Source organism: Cygnus olor, chromosome 14 (assembly GCF_009769625.2).
Source record: "Cygnus olor isolate bCygOlo1 chromosome 14, bCygOlo1.pri.v2, whole genome shotgun sequence".
NCBI classification, from domain to species: Eukaryota; Metazoa; Chordata; class Aves; order Anseriformes; family Anatidae; genus Cygnus; species Cygnus olor.
In genome coordinates, this window is record NC_049182.1 from 10,663,075 (window position 1) to 10,686,150 (window position 23,076).

Consider the following 23,076-nt stretch of genomic DNA (forward strand, 5'->3'; position numbering starts at 1 on the left):
GGAAATTAGGTTTTTCTGTCCCCTCTCATCTCCTGAGCCATACTTGACCCATTCAGCATGATCTAGGGATTAAAGGCTTGTTATTCTAGCTTATTTTGCCTGCAATAGATCAGAGCCTGATCTCTGCTAGGCCGTTGAGCAGCTGGTGCTTGGCTCTCCCCCTTTCCACTTTATGTCCCAGGACATGTCCGAGTCCGTGCAGGCAACTTCTGCCATGGGAAGTGCTGGCCTTTCCCCACCACCATGCACCAACCCAGTGGGGTGGCTGCAGTGCATTTTGTGGCTCCCACCCTCCCGTTGCCCCCTTTTTAAAAGTAAGCAAGCAGTGCCAGAGAAGAAGGGCTCGGCACCATCACCCCTCAGTGGGGCCAGCAAGAAGATGGAGCCCCTCGCTCTCCTCTAACTGGGCTACGAACTTGCTTTTATGTCTGAGACTGGAAGATGGAAAAATCACAAGGCCGATTTCGCTGGCACTGGGTGTCCTTCGTCACCATGGCATCGGTGGGCTCCGAATTTGCCAGCACAAGGCTGGCCTCAGGCCCCAGCCGTGTCAGGGCGACGCGGGGCGCCTCACCCAAGGCCACCCCATGAGGGAGTGAACGGGGATGGGGGGCGCCCCAGTCCTTGGGACCCCTCGGGGCAGCACCTCCATCACCCACCCGTGCCCTCCCGCTCCACAGCCCCCATTTATTCTTCTCCCTGCGGCACAAAGCGGGGTCCCGGGGGTGGCGGAGCCCTGCGGGGCCAACCAGCCCCCTCACAGCCGGGTTGGAGCGGGGCCGGCGGCGGGGCGGCCCCACAGCCCCACAGCCCCGGTGAGAGGCGGGGGCTCGGCCCGGCTCGGCTCGCTTGGGCTCGGTTGTGCTCCGGGCCGGGGCGGAGCCGCTGTGTGGGGCGGGGGGCGGCGGGGCCGGGCCGGGCCGGGCGCTGAGGGAAGCGGCGGCGGCTGAGGGAGGAGGGAAGGAGGGAGGCGGGAGGCGGGCGCTGTCCATGGCCCTGCGGAGCGCCGGGCTCCGCCGCGCCGCCGAGCGGAGCGATGGGCAACACGGTGCACAAGACGCTGCCAGGTACCGCCGGGGCTCCGGGGAGGGCTGGGGGGTGGCCGCGGGTCGCTGCGGCCCCGAGCAGGAGACGGGATCGGCGGCAGGGATGCTGCGGCCGCCGCCGGAGGGGTTCCCGCGGCCGGGCCGGTGCTGCCCTGCCTCCCCGGGTGAGCCCTCCGAGCGGCTGGCTTTGCATTTCCCCTTCTTCTGCCTTTTTTTTTTTTTTTCATGCAACTTTTTAATGCAGGAGGACATTGTTCAGAGTCACCGGAGGAAAAGTGTGTGAAAGCGGGTCTCGAATATTTCCTAGCCTGCCCTGGTTTTAAACTGCCTTTTTAGCCAAGCGTGCCCTTGCACGGGAGGCGTGCGGGTTCCTTTCCTTTGCAAGTTCGTAATTGTTGGGCTTTTTCCCCCTCCGAGAACCGGTGCATAATGAAAGCAGTTGGTCGCTATAGGATCAACAGTTTTGAATCGCGGAGCCCTTGCCAGCCTGTGTCTTCAGCTAGTTTGCTTTTCTTTTCTGCTCTTGCAGAGCTCTTGCCTTGCATCCTTTGTACTTTGGGCTCCCATAAATAAAAAGGGTATTATTAAACTTATTTAAAGAAGCAGGAGGACCTATTGAACACACACACACATGCCTCCCTGTAATCAGCCAGGGAGCTGAATATAGAAATAAAGAGAGGAATAGATTTGCATTTGGATGTGCCGTATATTGTCTTTGCAAAGAGAGGGTACTTGGGACCTTCAAGGCACAAAAGAAAGCTTCTGGCTTGTGGGTTTGCTGTGAACCTGTGATTAGATTTTTAGTTGCAAGCTTATGCATCTTTTGCTTTCCGTTCCATTTAAATGGGAAATCAGCTACTTTCACAATAAGGAAGTTTGCATTTTTTTAAATACCTCACAAACCGGCGTTGTAAGGCGTGCGTGACCTTGGAGAAAATTCATTTCGTGGGTCAGCTTTTCAGCTGGAGGCAATGTCAAGGGACGTATGCAAAAAACCTGAGAGAGCCAGGGCTATATCCTCGGGTCAGGGGAGGTTCCCCTGGTAACGCTAGACCTTCCCAAAGACAAAATACCTGTACCTGCTGGCCATGGGATCTAGCTGCGAGCTGTTTTACAGAAGGCTGAGTTGTACCAGCCCTTCTGCCTATTGCTAGAGCAGTATCTCCTGAGCAGCCTCCCTCTGCACAGCCTTACACACGTGAAGTTAAAAAAAGGGATGACATCAGTTGTACCGCAGTTCTGCGATTAAAGGGTTCCTAGTGGTGCTTCTAAAAGTCGTTGAGAAAGAGGAAAAGTTTGATGGAAAAAACTTAAGGCTTGATTTATGCAGACCTCCCAACTCCAGCATTGTTCTGGTGGCCTAGAAATACGCAGTCCTGTCCTGCCAGGTGGAGGCCGTCTGTGGAGCGCTGCTTTGCTGGGGATAGTCCATTTGCAAACATTTGTCAAATTGCGCAAACCCACGCAGGACACTTGAACGTTGTTTGCTAATGTGCTGTAAGATACCGGGAGCGTGTCTCTTCCTCAAATTCAGCCGTGTTCAGTTCTTACGGGGTAACGATAGCCAAAAGAAGCTGCTAGCCTGTGACTGCAGAAAAGATTATGGGCATTTGCAATTTTAAAGTATATAAATGTATTTTGTCTAGTTGGACAGAATTCAGCAATTTTTCATATTGATCTTCTTGGGTACATTGTTTGTCTTTCATTAGCCAAATGTCATTAGGGAGGGAAGTAGGTTTAGGGCTGTTCTTGGAACAGTCATCTTGAAAATTGTAAAGTTTTTCCAGCAGACTGAATGGTTGGATGAAATCCTATTTATAAATGCTATGGCTGTTTAGAATTACTCAAAGATAATCAATCAGAATTAAGTCTTTCCTCTCTTTTTGTCCAAAGTGCACCTCTTTTTTCACCCTGGCAGACTGAGCACTGCATTTTCACTCTTGTTTTAACTAACAAAGGAATTGCTCTCCCCTGCCCTATGTGCGTCAGTAGTTTATTTATAAACAAAAATAAAACTCCCCCAAACTAGCTTTGCCTACCTGTTGCGTTAAAATGATTAACTGTAGAAAGCTACAGATGTTGTTCTCCTTTTGTTATTTTGTTCACCATAAATAGGTGAAGGTGGAAAATGTCTTTCCTTTCTGATCAGATGTAGAGAAAGTGTGGAGGGACCTTCATCCTTAGGCTCCCAAAAAAGCCAAACAATCAACAATTCAGGTTTTCTATATAAATGTAAATACTCTCCTCAAATAGTGGAATTAATTTTTAAATCCTGTTGAGCACAGTTCAACTCATTTTTACATACAGATTTATTCAAAGAGGCTTTCGGCACTCGTTGCATCTTTAAATCCTCTCTGCCCACATTTCCATTCAACGATAGCAGAGCACACGCCATCGGTGGGGCAGAAATCTGTATCGGGAGCTTGGGAACCCCGTGTTTGCCAAGTATCTCATGGTTAGCACACAATGGATGAAGGCATTGTCAAATTAGCAGTGAGGTTTCTACCCGGAGTGGTATTGAAATGAGTAATAGGCCGGGGCTAATGAAAGGCAGCTTCTATATTTGAACCGGTTGAGGAGGCATTGGAGTGGAAAGGAGCCGAGATGTGTCAGATGTGCTTAACAACGGTCCTGAGGTGCTGGTGGAAGTCGCTGCTGTCAGGGTGGCAGCTGAGCGGGACGTGACACGTCCCCACCGGGCTGGCCGCTCCTCGCCCTCCGGCAGCTCCCTCAGGAGCCCAGGCCGGCAGCAGGCCGCGGTGCGGGAGCTGACGCTTGGACGCGGCTCGCTTTTATTTATTTTATTGCCTCCCTCTCCTTCACCCCCCTGCCCATTGTTCACGCTCATTTTGCGGGCGGGCGGTTGGGCAAGAGCGAATTCTTGGGTATTGAGGCACGTCGCTTTCCTGTCTCCTACAGGTGAGAGATAAACGAGGCGCGCGGCATTGCAGGGACGTGGACGTGTCCTGGCCTGCGGGCCGGGCCGATGGCGGCGGTGGGTGCACTGCATTGTACGGCCCCTGTTCGATGCTTTGTCATGGCCCCGTACAGGAGTTGCTCTCCTGAGCCAGCTCGTCGACGAGCAACGCCCCTCCGCACCCCAGCCATTGTGGGTGGTGCGAATTTCTCCGTGCTAATTGCTTTCCTCCGGTAGGGCTAGCAGCTAGACGAGGGCAGGAGACTCCATGGTACTTGAGGACAAGCAGGCTGGGAGAGGTTAAAATTCCCCTGACCCGGAGAAGCCCTTACATGGGGCTGGAAGGTGCGGGAGATAGTGAGGAGGAACATCTAGGGAGCGTCGGGAAGCCAAGTGGCCTGGTGGTGGAGAGGGGACAGCTGCTGCCGCGGGAGGGCAGGGAGGGCCGGAGGCACTCGCCGGCCAGGGCGTGAGCAAAGGGCTTTGCAGTTGGGATGCAGTTGTTGATCCTGGCCCAAATAGGGCCGTTGGTATTTGACAAAGGAGCCAAATTCCCTTTTAAGAATCCGGCTGGGATCTGGTTGCAGCGCTTCTCCCACAGCCTTCCTCACAACTGCGAGGAATACCAAGTATGAGTGGCATTTGGGTCTGGCAAAGACGAAGGAGAATGGGGCTTGTTCTGGGAGAAATGGCTTCAGTTTCTTATTTGCTATAAATTATTTTGCATTCTTACGAACAATGCTTTTAATAATTAACCCTTTCTCAGCAAGTCAGAAATCCCAAGTTTCGACCTTTTTCAGGCTGATGCTCGCACCTCTCAATCAGCTGCAAAATGGCGATGGTCAGTGCAGCGGGATTTTTTAGCTTGTGGGTAAAAGCTGACATTTCTGTGTGTCCTTTTCAGTATACTGATGCCCGTTGTCATAATGTATGTACTTCTTTTGAATGAGAGGAGTATGAAGTCCATTTAGTGGAAAGAGACCTATCTGCCTTTTGCAGGGGGTAAAATCACATTTACAAAAAGCATTTTTGTTTAGGTTTGTTCTCTCCTCCCTCCTCCCCCTTTAGTTGCTAGTGATACGCTGTAGGAGGAGTTCTCGGTATTGTCAGCAGGGAATCAGCTCGGTAAGGTTTCTGGTTTGGTTCCAGTTTGACCTCAACAAAAGTACAAAATAACACTTCAGGTTGTTCTGGTTTGAGTGAAAAAGATATCTGTTCAGACCAGTTTCTGCTTTGGGTTTGGTTCAGCTCCAAGATTACAGGTGTTAATCCTGCCTCAGTACCAGCCCCATTTTGCCTGTTTTCCTGCCTCTCTCAGTCTGGGAGTTGAGGTTTCCACAGTCTGTCACTGATTTTGCTGCTGACTCCCTGCGTCACCCCTGAGTGTCTTTATCATATGGTGTCTTGTGTTTAAAGGAGGCAGGCAACACTGTTTGGCTCACATGGATATATGAGAGTTAATTAATTAACATGCAGACATGAAGCATCTCCAGGAAAAAGGTCACAGAAGTGCAAAAAAGAGATTAATTCACTGCTTCTTTTGTAGCTTTCTGCTTTTCCACTCTTCAAAAGGAAACCTGTGAAACTGCTTAGCCTTCACGGTGATTTAGAGCTGGAACTGGTTGATCGTATACTGAGGACTATCTTTAACCAGCCTTGCACAGCACATACCCAAAAATGTGCCACAGCCAACTGGCGTGATTAATTCAGCGCTGCCACTGGATCCAGGCTGGTGAGACTGTACAAACAGCGACACTCGAGCCCAGGAAGACATCACCTCTCAAGGGAGGCAGTGCTAAGTGGAGCTGTGTGTCATGCCCCGTGGCCGGTTGCGCTGTCAGACGCGCGCAGCACATTGCCAAGTGTGTCATTAAGGCGAGAGCACGCTTTGGTACGCTCTTTTGTTACGCTCTCATGCTGCACGGTGGTGTCCAGGTGCCTTCGCTTCTGTTTTATTGTTTACGCTCTAGAGGGGAATTGCGTTACGAAGAGGTAGGATATCTGGTAAACCGCGCTTTTTCCTCTTATTTCTCTGGTTAATTGCCGCTGGTAAGAGGGACCCGTGTGTCACCACCTGACCCTGGTGTAGCTTCGAATCTCACACCTAAGCCTGTGGTTGCAGGCAAAGCTCTTGGAGAGGCCTCACCGCAGGCAAAGGAAATTGCTGCTTCTCAGCACAATAAAACCTGACAACCTATGGAGGTGCTTAAGTGTGTTTAAGGTGTTTAATTTTAGACAGTCAAGTTTGAATGTGCAAGCATTAATGTTTACTTGACATGAAAAGAATGAGTCACTCGGCAGCTTATGCCGTGCTTTTCTTCCCATTCTAGTAAGGATCCTCCTCGCGTACCACGTTCAGTGACTTTTCAGTTAGGAATGAAGATAAGCACCTTGGTCCTCCTTAGCCCCACTGGATTCAGTTTCCAAGTTGCACTTTCGGACAGTCGCTGCCCTTCTGCACAGTTTGCCTTGAAAGGAAACGTTTTCTTTCTCATCAGCATCCCACTCTTTGCAGAGCCGATCTGTGCAGGTTGGTGGCTAAAATAAGAGCGGCCTTTCCCCAGGTGGAGCACTGCGATGGCTGGGTTGGGTTCAGGAGCGGAGCAGGGAAGCAAATCTGCTGCCCCCGGCAGGGGGAGAGCGGGGGCTTGTTTGCTGGGGTGGCTACTTGCACAGTGATGAGGCCAGGTGTGAACCCCTGAAACGCCTGCCAGCTCTCATCTCAGCCTCCTTGCGGGGCAGGCGTGCGCAGCCTCCTCCATCTCTTCTCCTCGGTTCCCATCTGCCTCGTCCCCTTCGTTCCTCTCCTTTCTTGCGCCCCGAGCTCTTGGCTTGCCGCTCCTGCTGTTGCTTCTTGCCGCGGCAGCCGAACCTCGGGGCGGACTCACGCCGAGCACCTTCCCGGCTCCTGATGAGCTCCGTGGCCACACGCTCCTTTGGTGGCGCGGCACCGCGTGGCTGGCAGAGCGTTCTGCAGACCGTACCCGCAGGGCAGACCTTACCAAGGAGGTGGGAGCCCGAGGGGCTGTCGGAAGGGAGCTGCCTCCATGTCCAGTCTCGGGGAGGCTTTTCTGCCCGTGGCAGCTGGAGGAAGTTTTCCTGCAGGAGCCTTTCCATATTTTGTTTTGTCTTCTCACGCAGGCAGTTTCTCCACCCTTGCCCTTGGCATCCCTCGCCTGCTGCCTCCCGGAGGGGCCAGCCCTGTCCGTGGCCCACGTGCCTGTTTCGGTGGCCCTCATGCCCTTAGGTAGTGCCACCTCCCTACAAACCTCCCCATCCCATCCCACCGGGGGCCTTCCCAGATGCAGCACAGCTGCCAGCGGCGAGCTGGGGCCGTCCCTCCGGCAGGTGTGTGCCACGGGGAGGGCGCGCTTGGTGGGGAGGAGATGCTGTTCTCTCTGCGCTGTTCCCCATCTTGTTGTTGGCTCTGTTCTTTTTCCCCTATATGTTAAAAAGCATGAATCACTAGCACTGAGACATCTGCCCGAAAGCCGTATCTCAGGATACCTGTGCCAGCTCCGCTCCGCAGACCTGGCTGCCCTGTTGGCTCAGGCACCGAGTGCTGGAACATTCAATTCCTGCTGTCTGAACAGATGAAGCAGGGCTTCGGGGCGGAGTGAGGGAGGGGAAAGTGATTTCTTGCTTGTTAATTTGTTTTTCCCTCTGTGTCCAGGGAGATATCTTCCTCTGCTTTGTGTAAGCAGGGCTCGCTTTGCTCCCGGGAGTTTTTTGTCTCCCGTTCTTTCAGACCTCTGGCCGTGGAGCAGCTCAGAGGTCTCCCACCAGGAGGAGCAGACCCCATCCCTTTCCCTGCTCCTGCAAAACCGTGCCTTTTTTTTCTTTCTACACCAGCAGCACTGGCATAAAGAAACTGAATCAGAACATACGGAACGACTTCTTGCTTGCTGCTGGAATTACACAGGAAGACTCTTTAAAGAAAAGCCATTTAACTGCATTTCAAAGCTTTTCGGTACGGCAGGGAAATCACATTTAGGATTTTTTAAGAGCTACTGATTCTTTGAAGGGAGAAAAATGGATGCGTTCGTGCTTGTAGAGTTAGATACATGCACATAACAGGTTTCGTTTTCTTGTTTTGCTGTGGGTATTTACATAATAATGAGACTTCTGTATTTTAGGAATTGTCCTCTTTTAACCACCCATTTGTCTGTGACTCCTGTTTTCCTGTGATTGCGCCCCTGATGGCATCGTGTCTTACGGCTACGTGGGAGAAATAAATAGACCACATAAAAGCAAACCTCTGTTTTTCGTAGCCTGTATAATAATGCAGGGAAGTCAGTCAAGAGAGAATTTCCCTGAGCGAAAGTTTTCCATCAGGTTTCCAAATGTCACAGAAAATAGTTGTTTGATTTTTTGCCCTCCTCCATAACGTGAATGTTAAATCTGCCAAACCCTGCTTGACAAGCCAGAGATAAAAGATAAAATATCCCACTCGGCAGCAGAAATGAAATAATTTCATTCAGGTTTATCTCTCTTTCCTCAGCGATAACTAACGCTGTGGCAACAGCTTTTCTCAGCCTGTTATCTGTTGTGGTCTCAATGGGGCACCGGCTGCTCAGCGTAACGTGCTCTGTAATTTATGGAGTGGAGTTCAGAAGTTACCTACTGGGCGCGATGCTGATGTTGAAAGCCTAAATCCTAATGAGGGGAGGTGGCTGTTTCTTGGGGCCTTGGCCTTGACACGGTTGGATGGAGCTGGTTTTGGTAACAGAAAGCCTGAGCAGAGCCGAGGCTGGCGTCTGGTGGGAGCAGCGGGATCGGGCTCCCGGTTGTGCCTCAGCTCCAGGCTGACCTTATGGGGCAGGCAAAAGATCTGCTGGGTCTGGTGTCCTGACGGTGGCCAGAATCACTGCTGAGAGGAGGAGGGGACCACCGGGGCTGCGGCGCGTTAGGGGTGTTTGGGAGGAGGCAGGGCTGGGCTCGGAGCACGTGCTTTCCAGAAGGCAGCCGGATGATTAACGCCAAAGCAAAGTCTTGGTGGAGTAGGGAAAACTGGGGCGATCTGGGTCACTGGAGCTCTTACTGAGCAGGTTTGTTACTCACCAGCTGGGAGCAGCATCAGCGGGACTGGGCCCTTGGGGGTGAGGGTGGGCTTGGAGCCACTGCCGGTGTCTGCGCCCAAGGGATGCCTCGGCGAGGGGCTCTTCTTTGGCGGTGCTTTCCCCAGCATGCTATCCAAAACTCCCAATCCTGCAAAGTGAAAGGGTTTCTAAGTCCAAACCTTGAAATCATTTACCAGCTGGCTGTTGCTTCACGTTTGGTGATAAAGAGCATTACCCGGTGTATCGCGCGGTGTCCATTGTGCTGGCTCGCAAAGCAGCGATAACTTTCATACGGCGGGTTCACAGGGACAAACTGCACAAAGTGTTTCAAGGACCTGACTTTCACCTGCCGGTCTGCAGCAGGGTTGCTCCAGAGCATGGCAGATGCCACCGTGTGCCAGCTGGGCTGGGGACACGGGTGCAGGAATGGGCCCGGCACAGCAAGGCCCTGCCAGCGGTGAGGGGCGAAACCCAAAAGCTGAGCATCGAGAGCGGGCGCGCAGAGAGGGGGGGCTTGGTGCGCGCGGAGCTGCCTTTCCCATTGCACTGGAGAGGGCTTGCAAATATTTCAGCCCACCAGGCGTTTGGGCTGACGTCTTCTGGGAGGGAGATGTCCTCTGAAGAAGATGAGGCAGATCTTCACCCTGGCATCGGATTTGCGAATCTTAAATAGCAATCGCCGTGTGGTTTGCCAGCAGCATAACGGCACTGCTCGTGCTGCCGATGCGATCAAAGGGAGAGGGTGAGAAGGACAGATGCTTCCCAAGTCAGAATTTCTAGGAAATTTCTCAGTTAAAGTTTATAACAACTGATCTTAGCCAACAGACCCTCTAGCGTGTCTTTAAATACCCCAGCCTTGAACAGCAGGCTGCACTGAGTCGTGCCTGGGGCTTGCTGTTACTAGGGGATAAAGCAAAATACAACCACACACAAAGAAAGACCAAATGCCGTTAAGTATCCAAAATCAATGTCCTGATTTTGGGGGGTGTTTCCAGAAAGGTCTGAGTGACAGACTCTTTCGGGCAGCCGTGGTCAGCCCGCACTTTGATCGGTGTTTACCCGTCCGTGGTGCTGCTGTGGGGGTGCTGGCCTCCTACCGACCGGCTCGGCAGCCGCCACCCTATGTAGGAAAACTTCTCTCTCGCCTCACCTTGTAGGCTCAGCTCTTTTATGTAAGACCTTTTGTCTACATAGAATTGTGCAGGATGAGAGATTTTTCTGAAACACGAATGTCTTCTTCCAAAAGAGCTCAGTCGACTGCTTACGTTACCTGCTTCGAAAAGGCATGTGAGCATGCCAAATGCCAGCGTCGGCACACAGATACTGGCAATAATGGATCTGCTGTCCGTTTGCACCCTGCTTTCTTCCAAAATAACTTCCATGTCTAGACAAAGGATGCAGCTCACCTGCAAGGCCGGGCTATCGCTTCTGTTTGTTTTGCTATCGCATAGAAATTAAGGTACCAATTTATTTTAAAAGGTTCCAAGAAATGCCTCTGCAACCCCACTGTTTATTCAAAAGAGAAAGAGAAAATCATAATTTATTGAATTGGTGTGTGTTCTGCTGGGATTATTCATTGGAAAAATGTACTGAGCGATTTTTTGTATCCTAGTAACCAGCTATGGTTGCTTTTCCATGAATAATCTTTATGGTTTAACTTGACCAGCCAAATCTAGAAAGGAAAGCTCACGTAAATTAAATTTATGAAGGCAACAAATTACAAAGCACAGACAGTTTCTTTGTAGGTGAGAGGGAACAGCGTTTTTCTTTCTCCCCCATTTAACGACATCATGATCAGATTGACAGATGCTGTCTGCAGAGTTTGATTGTGCTGAGCAGAACAACAAGGAAAGCTTCGGTAATCACGAACCAAGCTTCAGAACTTCACTGGCGTGATATTCGTAATTAAGGACTTGGCCGAAACAGTCCCTTTTTCCCCCAAACAAGAGCTGTGACGGCTCTCAGCACTTCCTAACAGCCCTGCAGGTTCCTTCCCTTTTGCGTTATGGGGGTGCCAGGGCTGGGGATCCCCGCGGCTCTGAGCTCCCTCCTCTGCTGAGGCTCCCAGGATGAACTGGGAAATCCCTTCCCTCTGCTCCATTTCGGGAATTGGTACCCGGAATAAGGCTCATCTGCCTGACGAGGGTGCTTAGTAAAACACCTCGGGAAGCTCTTTCTCCCTGAAACGCAGGCCCCATGGGAAGCAGCTGGAGTTTGTCACTTCAGCCAAGTGCTCGCGTTTTTCTCTTTGAAAAATTCTTTGCACTAAAAATTAGCCCTGTTTCAAAACCGGGTTTCAAGGTACCGTGTTTATTGTGAAATCTCTCTTGCTCTTAGAAATATTAAAAGCTATCTTTAGAAGCAGAACAAAAATAAGGATTTGCTTCCAAGCTCCCCGGAGATGTTTACTATCTCTTCCACCCTCTTCAAGCATTCAGCTGGCCGTCCCGAGAGGGCAGAGGTATGCTCCTTGCAGGGAGGTCAAAACCGCTTCACATTTTCAAACAAACTATTTTCAAAACATCTTTTTATATGCTTTCCTATTTAGTAAATGTTTATACAGCCGTGCAAAAACCTGTACTGCTGTAAACACTGAAACCCGCGGGCACGCCAGCAGGATCAATCGGTGAGCCATGTCAAGCAGCCCTTAGCCAGTCTCGCAGGTTTGCCTTTGAGCTTAACGGTACGAGTCCACAAGGCAGTTTCAGAAGGGGGGAGAAGCTTTTCCCCTGTGCCTTTGGACCGTGGCCATTTATTTTCCCTCCCCAGTTTGCCCCCTGCCTCTTGCATTTCCAACAGCTTCTAAATGAACCCAAGGTGGTGGGGAGAAGCGTTAAGTAGGTCAGTGCCCAGGATGGTTTCCCTTTCTGTGCTGCTGTTCCTGTGCTGAGCCAGGACGTCGCTTTGGAGCCATTGCATCTCCAACCATCATTCATCACAGCAGACTCATCACCTGCCCTACCAAGCCAACTCTCTTCCAAAAGCCCTGTTTTCTTCATTCCCTTTTCTCCCTGGGGCTAGCACCGGCGCTGGGAGCATTATTTTTGGCTTGTGTCTGTCTGTGGAAATGAAAGATGAGTGCTGGAGGGAGTGATGGTGCTTCACAGCTCGCCACACCTTGGAGGGGTGTGTGGGGTGTAAATGTGGCACTACCTGGGGAGTGACCCCAGGACTGCGGGGGATGCTCGGGGCAGAGCTGCTGGCTGAGCTCCGTCCTTTCTCTGGCCCCCTGCCACCCTGGGTGCGTGCGCTGCACCGAGGCTTTCTCCGGAGTGGACGGTTAGTACCAAGAAAGAGGAGGGAGCCATCTCCCCATCCCAAATGCCACGGGCCAGCCCTGCCCACGCAGAAATTATTCCAAGTCAGCGGTTAGGGCTAAGGGAAATGAGGCGTCGACATGAGGCAGATGAAAAGGATGAAGCGATGGGCACGGTCGGAGGCACAGATGCAGGCCGGGAGCAGCGCTGCAGGACTCCTGTCCCCGTGCCAGAGGACGGGGGCTCCCCAGTGGCTTGGAGCAGGATGTGTCGTGGCTGGTGCCACAGCAGGGAGGGTGTCCTGGTGTCACCCCCCTCCTTGCTGGGCACCGCCTCGAGCTGGTAAGGTGCCCTATGGCAGCATCTCGCGTACTGGTTCTCCGGGCGCAGGAAGCCACGCAGCTGGGGAGCTTTCGTGTGGCCCTGTGGCACCGCTTGTGGCCAGGTGAGGGCTTCTGGTGCTTTACAGTCACTGAATGTTTCTGCTGTTGATCCTGCCTCGCTGGGTGGCCTGGAGAAACCTAAAGGGTTGTGTTAGGATACGGTGCTGTCTTGGCCTTGTCAAGCTCTCCGTGCGCAGGGGGCAGAGCCAAAAACATCCCCCAATGCGCCGGGTTTGCTGGTCTGCTCACGGGTTTGCCGGTCCTGGGTCCTGGCCTCTGTCTTAAAAAAACACTGCGGTGGTGCTAACGAGAGGGCTTTCTCGTTGGGAACCAGCACTTCCAGCACCTCTCCCAGCTCCGGCAGCTTCTCTGGCTACGGACGGCAAGCGCCCGGCTCTGCGTGTCCCCCGGGAGCAGCGCGGGCACGCTCCGAGGCGCGAGCACACCTTGCGGGGGGCCGCGCGGCGCGTGCCTCTGCTGGAAGCCCTCCATGGAGCGGCGCCACCAACGTCACCTCTGGCCACCGCCGCTCCCCGGCGGAGCTGTGCCAGGGCAGACGTTGGCCACTGCCATCGAGATGATTTTCAACGCTATTTTTAGACATCTCGAGTGCAATCCGGCTCAGCTGAAGCCAATTCCTCGATGTGCTGGCAGGGGCTGGGCGGGCGTGGGGGGACGCGCGGGGAGGTGTCGGGGAAGCCGAGCGCTCCCCTTCCTCTGCCAGCAGCGGGTCACTGCAGGGGACGTGCTGCTTACAAGAGGTTTTCTTGGAGCTCTCAACACCACTTCTCGAACGAGAGCAGCCTGGGTATTTCAAGACGCTGCTCTGTGAGCATTGGCACCAGTTACACCAGGCGTCCTGAGCACTCGGGGCTGGGGGAGAGCCCCCACGTGGGTCCGTTTTGGTGCATTCGGTCTTTCTGTAAATTTGGCATCCCTTTTTCCACGTGTTTCCAGCTCAGAAGTCCCTGGGAGCGTCACGCAGCATGGTGCCACGTGCTTGGAAGAAGCCGCGGGACAGCGCGTGGCCGTGCCGCTGCCTGGGCTTGTTGTGGCCGGAACCAGCAGAGGCTCTCAGCTGTCAACACACCATTGTGGAGCTTTTGTCTGGTAATAAAGCTGTGCTCCACAAAAAAAAAAAAATTAAAAAAAATCAACAACAAAAGCTAACCAAATGAACCACCCAAAGAGAAACAAATTCTTTCCCTCCACAGTTTCTCACTTGTGATTTATAGGTGTGTTTTTCCAAGCAAATCCAAACAGGGCCAGCGACTGACTCTGAATTAAAGTTTGATTCTGCTAATTGAAACAAAAGCCATCTGGGTGGAAACCAGAGGTTTTGGACAGCTGTTTGTATTGTTTCGATCGGGATTTCTAAAATTTTCAACTCCATAGTTAGTAAGGAGTGTGCTGGGTGACTGTACAGTGGGATTTTATCAGTGTAAGTGATCTAGGAAGAATACAAAAAACTTAAACCAGCCATAAAAACAACAGCAGCTCGCACCTCCGTGGCAAATTCTTTGAAGTTACTGACTGAGCATGCTCTGCTGGATGATGGTCCAAGCTCCACTTCAAAAAGGTGGGAAAACACGATGCAAAGCAGTGCTTTGCTCTGCCTGCTCCTCCCCTGCCAGGCAAGCGTCCGCCTGCGATCACTTTTGAGGCTGCGGGGCCGTTTGTTTGCTGGATAATTCACACATTAGCTCCCATCTCTTGGGAGCGATTCCTTCCTCTGAGGGAGGGAGCGACAAAGTGCTTTGGCCTTTTTTTATTTATTTTTTTTTTTTTTCCAAAAAAAAAAAGTTGGCTTTTATCTTCAGCAGTGCAAGGAAATGTCTCACAGCTCCGGATTTCTGCGCTTCACCTGACTTTGTCGTCTGCTGGCTGCGGCGCCACAAAGGGAAAGCAACGGGAGAAAAATGTTGACTGAGGTGTGCTGGGATCAAATCCCGCTGGCGTTAAGAAGATTGACACGGAGGCTTAAAAATAAACCTCTCTTGCTCAAATCCTTCTTGTGTTGAAATAATTGAAGACATTTGAGCTGGAGAAAGGGGCTGAGGTCATTGTGTGTCCAGTAATGGTATGACTGTATTTTCTTTTGTTTGGACAGTTTAATGTCTTGAAGCGTCTCTTGTTTCCTCTTATTAATTCCTGTAAATACCGTGGAAAAGGATCTCACAGCTCAGCCATGCAACAGCCAAGTGTTACACAACCACCCGTCATCTCTCAAACTGGCTTTGTAGCACAGCAGAAAACTATGCATTTCAAAAAATTTCAACCCAGGAAAAAAGGATGTGTCTTTTTTAGTGGAACATTTTCCTCTACTTCTGGACCAGCAAAGAACTCTCCTTTTTTTCCTTTTTTTTTTTTTTCCTTTCTTGTTTTGTTTTAAAGACTTCTGGCTTTATTTCTGAAAATGCCTTGTATTTAGAAAAAGCTAGAGCTTCATCTGAATATTAACTAAAATAACCAGCAATATATGTACAATAATTGTGCAGGTTGGACTGTACATTAGCGGGGTGAGGTCCCATCTGCATGTTTATGACGAGAAGGTCAAATGTTCAGCAAAAGACCTGTAAGATTCAGTAAAACACTGCAGAATCATGCTGTACTGAGCAAAGCCAGCTATTCCTTGTATTCAGAATTACATTGCTTGTGGTATCCGAAAGGATTCTCCAGCACTACGTCTCCTTATCCCTGACATTGTGACCATCCGCAGTTGCATTGCAGGAGCTTTTCCTACAAAGCTGAAGTTCATTGTTCTGCTGAACCCATCTCTCCAGTCCTGCTGGGGCTGTGGTTAAACCCAGCCTCTGTCTTCAAGTAAAGAACAGGATCTGAACAGTTGGGAACACTGCCATAAAAAAAAAGCTATTGCAAAAAGAGGCAAGGAAGACTCATTATAAAAAATAAATTTAAAAAAGGGAAAAGAATCCTTAGCTTGGATGGAAAAACTCAAAAAATAATTAACAAATTAGCCTGCTTTCCAGCTGCGATGAGATCAGAAAAATCATGGAAAGCTGCTGTGGCATTAGATGACTTGAGAAAACAGGGGTGAAGGAAGAAGAAACAAGAACAGTGTGGACAAGCAGGGCCCTCCCCTGTGCATTTCCGTGCTGCAGAAATGAACTTAGAGCAACTACTGAAACATCCAGCAAGTGCTGGGACAGGGAAGGAGAAACTGTAAGGAGTGGGAGAACACAAACTGCTGAGCTGCAGCCCAGAAAACGATGCTCGTGTGACCTCGCTGGAAGCACGGAGTGCACACTTGGGTAAGAAACACCCGCACCGGGGGAACGCCGGGGAAGGATGATAGCGCTGGGTGCGAGCCGTGAGCATGGAAAGCTGCTGCACCGTGGGCTGGACGTGCTTGGGATGTGATGCTCGCCGGCCCTTCGGATGGCTTGGAAAGGGGTCGGTTGATATCAGCCTGGTGTCAGAGTCTGGAATAAAAGGCTGCAGTTTGTGCTCAATCTCTACTGTTTTTGGAGTGTACCTCCTGGACCTGCCAGCCATATCCCATCCGAAGCCCCACCGTGTGGTTGCCTGTAGTCAGCCTGAGCTCCCACCGCCGAAATCCCCTCTGTGCCTTGTGATTCCTGCAGGGGAGCTCTCCTGGCAGAGCGGAGGAGCTGTGCTTCCCCCCCCACCCCCCCACCCCCATTTAATTATAACCAGTTATTCCCATCCCTTTGCCCTGTTTTGGATTCTTTACATATTGTTTCTGAAAAGCTTAGTGGAATCACAGCCTTTGTATATATAAAATATAGGATGATTGAAGACCTGGCCACTTCTTTATTTAGCTTCCTCAGCCATGCGTTCCTCCCAGAGCATTTTCCCCTCTCTCTGCCAGATCACTGTTTAAACTGTGTGTAAATACAAAGGGAACTATGGACAGCGTTTAAAAATGCTGCACCATGTTGGGAGCAGGGCTGCTGGAAGGAACATCTTCCTAGAGGCCTTTTTTCCCCTTTCCCTGTGGTTTTGCGGCTCCCTTAGGACAGATCAAAAGCCCGCTATGGGTGCCACTGTTATGTCTAATGGCTCTCTGGTTATCCATCCCCGTTTGGACTAAAATAGCTCCGTCGGTTTTGCTTTTAACTGAATTCTTCCCTGTCCTCTGTCTATAGAGAAGTTGTAATTAGGAGGAAAAAAATAACCACACACACAGAAAAAAAACAAACCTTACAACTGCTGTGTGGAGAGGAGATAAAGACGGCAGCGGCTTCTGTAAGAAATTCGAAGCAAAGAAAAATAGGAGGTTTGTTCCCTTTATCATGAGCATTTCTTGGAAAAAGTTGAAGGCCCAAATGAATGGCCCGGCTCTCCTCTCTGCTCCCGGAACGTTGCACCGAGCTCGCTCTTCATCTGCAGTTTTTCTTCCCGTGCAGCCCTGTCTGCGAACCATTTCGGTGCTCACGAGCAAGTTTCCTCCCGTTTTCACCGTGAGCAGAAGGCGCCCTCGGCTCGCAGAGCGCCTCCACGGGTCCCACGGCACCTGGCTCAGGCACCGGCCCCTCTCCAGCGGGCTTTTGGGAGGGAATCGGTGTAAATCGTGTACAGTCCGGATTGAGAGTGGTGAAGGCGATGTAAGCACTGGCTTGGAGGGTGTTTGCAGAGAACAATGGGACCAAAAGCTAGGCTCAGTCACCTCTTCTGCTCTTCACGTGGGTTTTTTTTTTTCTTCCTGTGTCACAAGCTGCCCTCTCGGTGTGTCTGCAGGGGATGGGTGGGTTTCCTGCGTCGGGGACAACAAAATTCTTTCCCCCTTTTTGTTCCTGCCTGTGCTGTACGCGCACGTTGATGGGTAGGTGGAAAGGATGTGCCAAGCTACAGCACTCTTTCCATGAGCCCTGGGTTGAAACGCCGCGATGGAATAAAATCGCTGCTGTGAGGATATTGAAAGGGAACGCATTTCATTCTCCAGTTTCATGAAAAGCCATTAACACTGGAACGAGATGGTCACTGTTTATAAATCCCCCGTGCAGATGACTTGGTACAGCTGGTCAGAAGGAAAGGGACTTGGTGGAAGGAGGGAGCCTGCCTGCATTAATGGTCGTTACGTGCTGCGCGGGTGGAGAGGGGAGATGCTGGGGGCATGGAGAGTTTCAGTGTCAGCAATTACGCCCGTCAGATGCTCTCCTAACTCTTCAACAGATCGCTGCCGTGCTCGGGGAAAGAAAACACCGCTTCAGGACGATGGGTTTTAAATACAGAGCATCGCTCTGAGAAACATTTCTGAGCTGTTCATGCTGTTTGTAGGAGAAAAAAAAAAAAGTCTCGGAAGCCAGGAATTAATGAATGGAGAGAAGCTGGGGACAAGGAGACAAACCCAGGTTTGTTTTTCAGTCTGTGAGGTATACTCTAAGGAGGATCCCGCGCAGTGTGATGACCAGTAACACACGAGGGGTGTCCCGCAGACACAAGGTGTCCTCCAGCCTGCGGGCACAGCAGCCCCCCAGCCCCACTGGTGATGTGCTGTGGGTCCTGGGGTTGCACTTAGGCTGTGTTTGCAGCCTGTGTCTGTGAGACAGACCCCGGTGGCACAACAGCCCATGATATTAAGAATATATCTGCAAAAATCTGTATTTGAGCTATGCTGCATGGTCAAAAGTCCTCTCCTCTGACGGCTGTAGGAGCAGCCAGTGGAGACGGAAGCGCCCCAACACCGGTGCCGTGGGGCTGTCCTCGAGTCAGGCTGGGAATGCACAAGGAAAATGGTGCGTGGCATAACAGCAGAACCGCTGCTGAAAGAGGAGAGACCCTTGGATGCTGGCCTTCTGAGCGGGGTTTAAGTGGCAGTGAGCACGATGCCCTACGTTTCACAGAAGTGATTCATCGGAGGGTGGGAGCGGGCTCCAGACGTGCCCGAAATAACAGCCATTGGAAAAAAACAGTGTAGCATTGTGAATCCATGGGGGTTAGACATTAATAGCCCATTTCTGCATGCATTTTGTAAACCAAAGCAGAACCCTACGGCTGCGGAGAACACGAGGGTTTTCCACCCCTCTGCCCCTCTCCTCCCACCTGGGTCCCCGGCTGAGTTTGTTCCCGCAGCCCCGTCTGCCCAGCCTGGAGCGCTGGGGCTTTTGGTGCTCTCGGCCTCGTCCTGCGCTGTGTTGTCTGCTCCTGGAGAGCAGTGAAAATAATAAATCCTAACGATACGTACTTTAATTGCTGACTGACAAGCTGAGCATTTAGACTTGGAAAATATTTAGTCTCCTAGCGCAGCAGTCGGGAACCGTTTGCGGAGTTGCTCAAACAGATGTCCACTGCTTATTTCTAAGAGCTTTTGATCGCTTCCCAAAATTGTGCTGTGTGCTCTGAGCTCAGGATTAGAAGATGAAGTGAGCTAGGCAGCCCTCTGCTCTCCCTGCGGTACCCTCAACTTTATAAAAAAGGGAACAATTGTGCAAGCAGATGATGCATTGAGTAAGAAGCCAGGGTTTGTGCTCTTGGTGTATGAAACCATACGCTTTATTATTTTATTTATTTACTTTTATTATTATTTATTGTTTTTTATTAGTGAACATAGTCCAAACATTCCCAATAAGAGCTATTTATAGTAAGAGTGGCTGCTCGATTGGTTTTGACAAGGTGTTTTTATCTTTGGCCAGTAGACAAAAGTTTCATCTAGTTCTGCATCCCGCATTTTATGACTTTCAGATCCCCAACGTCCCTCAAAGGCTCTGTGAGCTCTTTTTTTGGCTCTTGAGCATGGCCTTCCGAGCAGCACAGGTCTGGGTGCTGGGGCCATGCCGTGGCATCACTTCCAAGGCTCCCCATCCATCTTGCAGCTGCTTTCATCGCTCGCACCGAAGGACTTAAGCAGGGATTATGCCACGGACCCTGCCTTTCCTCCATCTCTCTCCCGCTCGCTCTTGCTCTGTCTGTCATTAACCGAGTCTAAGAATTTGTTACTAGAGTTGCAGACTCATTGACCCAGATTTGCTAATAATACGGGAGAGGAGATTTCTTCCCTGCTTAATCTCTGGCTTCTGTATATTCTTAGAGCTACTTATATGCAGGAGAACTAAAAACCCGTAACAAAGATGGGACCAACTTTGCAGCAGAATTCACGCATGCACAGCGAGAGGCACAACAGGAGAGAACGGAGGGGAGTGCAGGGGACTTCCCTGTACTTGCAGGCCCATCGGAAGATTTTGGGATAGCAGACCCTGGGGGATAGCAGACGCTCTTCTGAAAATACTGCACCATCAAAGCCATACGTACACTGGCTTTGGATGCATTGGGCTTGCTTTCCTTTACCACCAGAAGACAGTTTCTTGGCTGCGTCACCTGGGCAAGAAAATAAATAAATAAAACCAACTGTAGGTCAAAGTATTTTTTCATTTGGATCCAGATTAGGAAATACTATTCTGTTTTTTGTTTTTGTTTTTGTTTAAACGTTCTTTCATTTGCAGGTGATGAAAAGATTTATTTCATTAAAACAAAAGCAAATCTATAGCCAAGTTTAAGGGCCAAGCACCTTCAGCCTCAATAAAAGAAGGCAATAACGAGACGTGGAAACTCTTGAAGGTACCAGACAGAAGGAAACTGTTCTGTGCGTTGTTACGGTAGGGAGGCACAAAGGCAAAGAGACATAAAGACCTATGAACAGAGAAGGAATGAAGAAGTGATATGTCCCTGTTAGAGAGCGTGTTTCTGATTACCTGGAGACAATGTGCTGACATTTCGCTGATCTCCAGCCCGGCTGGATGAGCCTGACCTTACAAGCACGTGCCGGCAGCGCTGCGAGCATTGGATGCGCTCGCTCTTCGTGCCAGAGCTGCCAGGTGGGGACATGGCCTCGGAGAGGTTCCTGCACAGCCGAGTCCTGGGGCTGGGTGATGGCTTCTCGCTCACGGAGGGGTTGCCTCAGCACCTTTCGGCCTTGGGACAGGCCTTCTGCCGTGGTTTATTTTCTGCTTCGAGCCAGCTGGTGCAACGTGGAGGTTGACGGTGATGCTTTAGCTGCACTTTTGGTTTTCTGGCTCCGATGCTGCCATCGTTACGTGGCATTCAGTTAACTGGGAGAGCGAGGGCCTGGGGTTGCTTTCCTGCCGAGGCAACCGTTCTTTGCCTGCTGCTTTTCAGATGGCGTGGTCGCGCTTTGCATTTGCAGGAGCTCCCCACGGCATGCAAGGTGCCTGCTTCGCCAGGTAGTTATGTTCTGTAAGAAACGTGTCTTTCCTCCTCTCCCCTCCTTCCCAAGTTAGTCTTGTAGAAAATGTCACCAAAGCCATGTTTCCTGTGAGTCTCTCCAGGCTCTTACATCTCTTTTACACCTCAATTTCTATCTCACTGTCACAAGCGAGCTGTGTGGATTTTTTAACTGGCTGGAAATTTGTCTGGGCTTAGAGGCACAGGCAGGGAGACCTCTCTGTCAAAGCAGGGCTCTGGACTGGTCACGCAAACCACAGGAATGTAAATGGGGATATTTATTAATTGTACGGTTGTGTTTTCCAATCGGCGCGTGTTTGAACCACCAGGATGTCTGGAAACGAGGCGGGTCTCATGCAGCAGCCGTGCGGTGCCTTTGGTAGCCTGACTACAAACTCACCCCGCCGAGCGTGGAATACGTGAAAGCCGGCACTTCCCAGAGAGCTCCGACACGTTTTCTGTATTAAAACACGAAACCCAACCGCCAGCAAAACATACCGTCTAGGCAGTGGGCTAAATTTATATGTGAACAGATTTTTATCTCTTGTTCTCAGCAGATAAGATCGCGCCGGGGCAGCACGGGGCTGGGCTTTGTTCAACGCGCAGCGGGGCGAGCGCGGCGCGGACCCCGCTCCTGCCGCACCGTGGTCGCCTTTCGGTCCGCGAGGGCGGAACTGCTGGCGTGTGATGGGTGCACGAAACGTGACCGCATCGTCCCGGCCTGCTGGGGTTTTCTTGCTTGAAAGCAAAAGCCACCTTGCCCCCGCTCTCCAGAAGGCTTGTTTAATGTTCAACGGGGTTGTTGCAGCGGCGCCCCAGCTATCCACTGTAGTAGGAAAAAGTCATAATGCTGCTGATAGAGCGGCGGCCATAAAGATAAGACACGGGGCGTTGGGTGGGTTCCCTTTCTCTTGTGCAGTGAGCGTTAGTGGATTGATAACACCCTTCAGCCTTTTCTCTCTCCCCATATGAACAACACGGGACACCATACGGCAGTGGCATGCTGACGTGCCATGCTCTGCCAGCTGCTGCCACCAGGACCGCTCCCAGAGATTGCTGTTCCCCTTACATCCTGTTATATCCTGTACGTGTTCCTGTTCGGCAGCCGGCTGACCCGTATCTTGCTTGCCCCGTGATCCTGCGCTTCATTTGTCACGGATTTATCCGTGGGTCCCAAGGAAAGGGACACGGGTCACAGCAAATGTCTCTTGATGCAGCGGTTGTACAGTCAGTGCAGACCTGGGATTTACGCATGGCGCACCAGGAGCACGGTGCCCTCCTCCTCCTTTTCTCCCTCCTCCTTTTCTTCCTCTGCCTTTTCTTCCTCCTCCTCCTCCTCCTCGCAGTGCTCCTGCCGCCCTGCTGGTCTGTGTGCATGGGGCCGGGTCGGGCAGCGTTGGGGTCAGCTCCCGGCCAGCTGCCCAGCCTTGCGCCCTGCACAGCAGCGGCTTTCAGAGAGCTCTCGCTCTGAATTTCACCTGCTGCTCTCAGGGGGAGTACTGTGCTGCAGCAGACCTGATGCTGTGAACAAACGGGTGAAAAAAAATGTGTATTTTTAGAACTGGAACCGTGATACATATGTGGAGTTTGTCCAGGGTCTGCCTGCTGTATCTTTTTGACATGCAAAGTGTGTGTTTGTTAAAAAAACCTCTCCAAAGGTCAGCACAACCTAAGAAACGAACGTGCTGGGCTGTTGGGAAGCAGGTGAAGTTTCGGATGTGCGCTGACACAGCTGGGAGCCTGGGTCCCCATTAGCCCCAGCCCGTGTCACACCGCGAGGATGTGGCCGTTAATGCCGGCTGCGTTCCAGCCAGGGTGTCTGCGTCGGGTGTCAGCGAGAAGCCCTGCCTGCACCCTTCTTAATTCTTCGGTTCAGCTTTTTCATTCCATCTTCTGAAGTCCCCCTCGTGTTTGAGAGATCAAGGCTCTGAGCGTCGTGTGCGGCTGGTGAGGGTAGGAAGGAAAAGCAGAGAACTCCAGCACGAAAAGCAGCAAAACACTGGATGGGGTCACAGGGCATCACCTGGGGGTGCCCAGTGAGTTCATGTGCCATCCGATGACCCGGGGCTGAATGATGATTCAGGGACTGCAGCATCTGAGAGCATCAACATTTGGATCCTCCTGGCTTCCCGCAGGCTGGAGGAATGCTCTTTTAGTGAGAAGTGAGGCAGAAGGAGCAGAAAGGACTTGCTCAGAGCGTTGTAGGAACCTCAGGGCTGAAGGAGGAGTTGGCGTAGCTCCTGACTGCCC

General features: G+C 51.4%; 1 protein-coding gene across 3 annotated transcripts in view; it reads left to right on the top strand.

Moving 5' to 3' along the window:
• NEURL1B (neuralized E3 ubiquitin protein ligase 1B) overlaps positions 1-23,076 on the top strand; it is a 128,723-nt gene that overhangs the window by 93,110 nt on the left and 12,537 nt on the right. Inside the window, exon 1 of one of the 3 annotated variants that reach the window (XM_040573933.1) lies at positions 947-1,067. The exons of the other annotated variants lie outside the window; for them this stretch is intronic. Within the exon in view, the coding sequence (XP_040429867.1) occupies positions 1,037-1,067 (31 nt within the window). The 5' untranslated portion in view covers positions 947-1,036. Of the gene's footprint in view, positions 1-946; positions 1,068-23,076 lie in introns of those variants that run through there. 3 annotated transcript variants of the gene reach the window in all.